Source organism: Rhinolophus ferrumequinum, chromosome 2 (genome assembly GCF_004115265.2).
Source record: "Rhinolophus ferrumequinum isolate MPI-CBG mRhiFer1 chromosome 2, mRhiFer1_v1.p, whole genome shotgun sequence".
In the NCBI taxonomy this organism is placed as follows: domain Eukaryota; kingdom Metazoa; phylum Chordata; class Mammalia; order Chiroptera; family Rhinolophidae; genus Rhinolophus; species Rhinolophus ferrumequinum.
In genome coordinates this window covers 72048016-72054015 of record NC_046285.1, presented here as the reverse complement: position 1 = coordinate 72054015, position 6000 = coordinate 72048016, and the positions used below count along the sequence as shown (strand labels likewise).

The 6000-nt window shown below is 40.7% G+C and overlaps 1 protein-coding gene across 1 annotated transcript in view; it reads left to right on the top strand.

Moving 5' to 3' along the window:
• The first annotated feature begins 2584 nt into the window (after window positions 1–2584).
• Window positions 2585–6000, top strand: part of PRKCI (protein kinase C iota) — a 52628-nt gene continuing 49212 nt past the window's right edge. The window contains exon 1 of the mRNA XM_033088873.1: window positions 2585–2981. Within this exon, the coding sequence (XP_032944764.1) occupies window positions 2881–2981 (101 nt within the window). The 5' untranslated portion in view covers window positions 2585–2880. The remainder of the gene's footprint in view (window positions 2982–6000) is intronic.

Genomic DNA, 6000 nt, shown 5'->3' with positions numbered 1-6000 from the left:
CATGACCTTCGGTTAGTCAAAGCCTTTTTAGACACGACACAGAAAGCATAAGCAGCAACAACAAAATAGATACATCTGACTTCATCAAAATTAAAAACTATCGTGCTGCAGATGATACACTCAAGAAAATGGAAAAACAATGCACAGAATAGATAATATTTGCAATCATCTAAAAAGGGACTTATTTCCACAATATATAGAGAACTCTTACAACTCAATAAAAAGACATAGGGCACCCAACTTAAAAATGGCCAAAGGATTTAAATAGACATTTCTCCAAAGGAAATATACAAATGGACAATAAAAAATGAAAAGATTCAACATCGTTAATCATTAAGGAAATGCAAATCAAAATCACAATGAGATACCACTTTCACAACCACTGGGGTGGTTATAACAAAGAACACAGTCCATAACAAGTGTTGGTGAGGATGTAAAGAAATTGGACCCCTCATACAAGGCTAGTACAAATGTAAAATGGTGCGGTCACTTTGGAAAACAGTTTGGCATTCCCTTAAGATATTAAACATAGAGCCACCGTATGACTCAGCAATTCTACTCTTACGTATATGCCCAAGAGAATTAAAAACATATTTCACACAAAAACTTATATATGAATGTTCATAGCATCGTTAATGTAGAATGTTTATACAATGAAATAGTATTTAGCCACATATGGGAATGCAGAACTGATATATGATACAACATGGATGAATCTCGAAAACATTAAGCTAAGCTAAAGAAGCCAGACACAAAAGTCCACACATTGTATGATTCCATTTATATGAAACGGCCAGAATAGAAAAATCCGTAGCGACAAGAAATACACTAGTGGTTACCAGAGGCTAAAGAGAGTGGGGAGTTACTGCTAATGAATGTATAGTTTCCTTTTGGGGGGATGGAAATGGTCTGATATTAGATAGTGGAGATGATTGCATAACTTTGTGAATACACTAAAAATTATTGAATTATATACTTTGAATGGACAACTTGTATGGTATGTGAATTATACCTCAATAATGCTGTTAAAAAATTATGGTCATGCTTTGCTTGATAATCACAACTAAAAGCTTTCATCATTCAGAAAAAGAAAACTTATTTATATGGTGGGATGAAGCAAACTATAAATATTTATAGATTCTTTTTGACGACAAAGTAAACAATAAGCCTTTTCTGAGAGAATGGTTACCTTCAAAGGATGCTATAAGGCCAATGATAAAGGATTTTTCAAACTGCTAAGGAATCAGTATCCAAAATAAAACGGTTTCATGCCTTACCTTTCTAAAGTCTCACTTCCCATATAGCAAAAATTTCCTTTTTTAGAGCATATAATGTTTAAAATTTCATAATGTCACAAGCATACCAACTTTTCCATTAGTCCAACTAAAATTTCACAATCTCATTTTAGAAATAGTTTATATTTCATAGCTAACTGATTCATATTTAATATGCTGATGGAGGTCCCCAAGTGCCAAAAATCCTGTTACCAAGGGAGAATTTCAGTGGGGACTTTTATTAAGAGCATATAATCCAAGTTTGTAGCAGTTGAAGAACATTATACCAGGTTAACTGTCACAAATATCTCTGATGAGTCAATCCCATAAGCCTATTTTATCATAGCAAAGACAGTTATTTCGTTAATTATTCCACCCTTTTAGCATGGGTTGGTACCAAGACTGACGCAGGGGCTGGATTCATGCTACGTCTAATTGCAGTGTGTGATGGAGCCAAGACCAGTGGAAAGGCAGGGACTACGCTACAAGGATAGATTTTTTATAATCCTTGGTTAGCCTGTGTTAACAGAAACAATGCTGATGGATGGATGGATGGATGGATGGCCGCAGGCATAAATATTCATCGTACACTTGTTCCATGCAATGGCAACATACAAGGGCGCAGATATGGGGGCCACGAAGGAAGAAAAATCAGTCTTCCATCGCATCTTCTGGTTGAGTTTCCACCTTTATTACATTTGTTACATTATTTAATTGTTTCCATAAAAGAGTCTATGCTAAACAGGTAACCAAATTTGTATTGCCAAAAAAGGCATTGTATAATTGAGATGATTTATGCAATTGGAAGGGAGAATTCATCAGAGAACAAAGTCTAGATCGTGACGAAGCCCAGTCATTTCCAGTGACCTCAGATGCCCAAGCTGGATTCAGGATTTCCACGCCAACAGTTCCTGGGGCGCAACCTGGAGACACTGTCAGAGAGAAGGCGGGGCGTTCCATACGTAAGGAACCTCAAGTCCCAGAATCCCCCGGGGACTCCAAATCCCAGAAACCCACACAGCAAATCTAGCCGAATCCCAAATCGGCTGGCCGCGGACGCGACCAAGTTAGGAAACTGGGGTGAGATGCCGCAGCACTTGTCCCCTACCATTTTCCCTATAGGGAGGGGGCTTTTTACAGAACTATAGTTACTCGAACCGTCGCATTCTCTCAGTCACAGATTCCACGAAAACCTCCCTCCCGGCGTATTTGATGTGAGCATCAGCGTCTCCCATTCTCTCTCCCCCTTTTTCCTTGCCCTCCGTAAGAATGGTTCAGCCGGGCATTGAGGCTCCTTGAGTTGGATAGGTGGTAGTGCCCGCCCTCCCGCGGAATGTGGGCCTTTGGAGCGAGCGAGGTGGGAGGGCCGGAGGCAGGGAGGCGTGCTGGGCCCGGGCGGCTGTAGAGGCGGTGGCGGCTGTGGGCAGTGGGAGGAGCCGCGCGGTTCCGGCTGCCCGGGCGAGGCGACCCTTGGGTCGGCGCCGCGGGCGAGGAGAACAGGTAGGGGAGCGGACTGCCGCGGCTCTGGGAGAGGCTCGAGCAGCGGAGCCCCCCGGCGCGCCCCAGGCACCCTCGGCCTCCGGCGTTGAGGCGGGGGAGTAAGGAGATGCCGACCCAGAGAGACAGCACTACCATGTCTCACCCGATCACAGGCGGCGGCAGCGGGGACCATTCTCACCAGGTCCGGGTGAAAGCTTACTACCGCGGGTGAGTGTCTGGGGGTACGGGTAGGAGGGGAGGGGGAGGGCCAGCTGGATTTGGCCTGGCGGAGGGGTGGGTGAGGGAGAGATGTTGTGGAGGGTTGATCTGAGAGGGCGACTCTGAGGACTCGGGATGGGTGACCGAGTGGTCGGGGGAGGAGCATGGGGCGCTGGATCGGGGCACCCCCAAGGTGTGGTGCAGGGCACCCGGGAATCGCGTGGCTGACTGTCCAGAGTAGAGTCCGCAGGAGGAGCCTTGAAATAGAGTAGGTCCACCTGGTGGGTTCGCGAGACTCGCCTACTAAGAAATTTACAAGGGTTTACGTCATTAGGTCTGGATGTATTTGGGGTTGTGAGAGTTGATTCCAAGTGATGCCTCAGTTAACTTAAGTTGCTATGGGCTTAAACGGCAGGACTGCTTCAGTTTGCTGCCCTTTTGATTTCCAGCAGGCCTAAAGCCTTGGGTTCTCCAAGTCAGGTTTATCTTCATCACCTGTAAGAATTCACGAAGTGTATCTGGACTGTGGTCAAGCTGCCAGTAAATTAGACATACGAGTTACTATTTAAGAGTGAAGTTGATGTGTTTTCAGGGATGTACCTTACGTACTTATGTTTCTCCAAGATTAGATGTGTACGTGTAAAGTAAAATTTTGTGAATACTTCTTTGTCATTGTGGCTTCAAGGATGGTCCCATAGGGTGAGATAATGCAAGGTGAGAAGAGGATGAGCCTAGGCAAAGCTTGAAAATCTGTGATCTTTACTCATGTTATTTATTGCCTAAGTTATAACTCTTGTGGTTACCAGAAATAATCCAGTCCTGAGATCATTATGTTCAGTCATATTCCATGATCAGTGAAGTGCCCCCCTTCCCTTGAATTCAGTTGTGGTTTGAAATTTCTTTGGGGTAATTATATTTAGGAGCATTAGAACAGTGAAATGCTATTGTGAGCCTAAAAGTTTGAAACTAAGGGTTAACAGAAAACCCAACAGCTTTGGCCTGTCTTAGTGCTTGTCGAAGCAGAAGTAAATTGCTTTAAAAAAAAACTCAAGCACTAGGAGGTTGAAACTGCAATGCATACTTTTACATTCCTGAGAGTATCAGTGAAGATAGCAAACTTTCAAAATGCCTCTGTTTTTGATTTCAAAGAAAATATAAGTCCCTAAATGTCGTATTGATTTGATGTAAGGACATACTGGTTTAGTGTGTTTGCTCCATGAAGCCTCTGACCTCTGTGTTAGCTTGACTGCATTCAGGAGTAGTTTACAGGAGATCTTTTGGACAGTATCAGTGATTTTGCTTAAATTGGTCAAGGAGGTCTTGATTTTAAAACAGTACCAAGAAGTGTGTGTAGGTTTTTAAAAAGTTTGTAGTTGTCACAGAGCTGTTTTGATTAAGGATGGTAAGCTATGAACTTTGCACTATGGGGAAAAAAGCTTTCCTCCCTTTAGCTTAACTTTTATTTGATAGATGAGATATTTCACTTTAGAATATGTTCCATTTTATAAAGTTGACAGTCCATGAGTTGTTAGGTACAGAGAATGAAATACAGTACATGTTCTTTTTTTTCTTTTTTTAAAGTGTCTGATTATTGACAATTTAAAAACTAGATTGAAAAATGAATATACGTGTACACAGATGGTAGGAAAGTGCAAATTGTACAGAGGTATAAAATAAAAAGTATTCCCCACCTCATCCTCCCAAACTCCAGAGGTAACTACTATTGACAGTTTATTTCTGGTTCTTCTGGAGGTTGCCTTTATTACTTTAAAAGTTATACTTCTGTTTTGTGATATATCAACTTTAGATAGTATCTGTTGATACTCTGAAAGATGAGAAATTGGGTGCACACAGCCTTTTGCTTTTTCTCCTCCTGGTGCCTCTCAATTTTTGATTGTTAAGCTATTATTTTTAGTTTTCCAGTTTACCTTCATGACTTTAAGTAATATAAATTCTTGACTTATTAAATTTAGATAGTTTCTAGTGATTCCAACTATGAAAGATGAAGAAACTAGTGCCTCTTTGTTTTGTTCCCATTTTTATTAATTTGACAATTGTAAATAGGCCTAATTAATAAATTAAAATCATTGTAAGTTTCTCCTTTGGAAAGAAATCAAAGCCTGGTATATTTCAGGAATGCATTATCATATTTTCTTGGCTCATTGCTCCAATTATTTAAAAAGGAATAAGGAGATAATAACCCTTTTAGTGCTTGACTAAAATTTCTCCAAGACATTAAAGTTAACATTTTCTTTGTTTTTTAAAACCTATGAATTTTTGCTAAGGAATGAAAGAACCCCTTGCTCTGTAGTGCCTTTAATTCAATGAAAGCTTTCTAATAGTGCCTTCATCTCGGGCCTCACTTAAAGACAGCATCAGCACTCTAAATTGTACCAATTTCTGTCCTCTGAAATTAGATCTGTTAAGATTATATGTTTATTAACAGTGGTCTAAACTGATGGGTACGATATGACACAGTCAGCTGCTCATTACTGCAGATGAAACTAAAATGAGTCACCAGTGAGGATAGTGAATAAACAGGTTGGCTAACTAGAACACCTACCTGATTTTAAAATAGAAAATCTTTCCTTTACATCAAGTAATGGAAGGACAGTCTGCGTTGGAAAAAGTTTCTTTTCGTTAGCTCTTCTGAATGGCCATTATCAGAGAGCTTTCTCCTTATACACTGCTAACAATATTTCTTTCCAGTGAATGTTGAACCTCGGAATAGCAGCATTTTTTAGTGAATAAATTGCCTTCTCCTTTCAAAGATGTGTATAAAGTTATATTTCTGTTAAATTTGTTTTTATTGCAAATGTGGTGTCTCCCTAGGTATAGCAGACATTTAATTAGATTTTTTTCCTAGTTTTTTAGTAGGAGTTTAATACTCGCACTGAGGATCTGATTTTATTGGAGACCGTCTAAGAGTGCCTTTGTCACAGCCTGTACCCCTCTTTCCTCGCCACGGTAGCTTGTCAGTGAGCGGCCTTCCTTCTTCAATCATTACCTAGTCGTGTTAGTTTGGAGG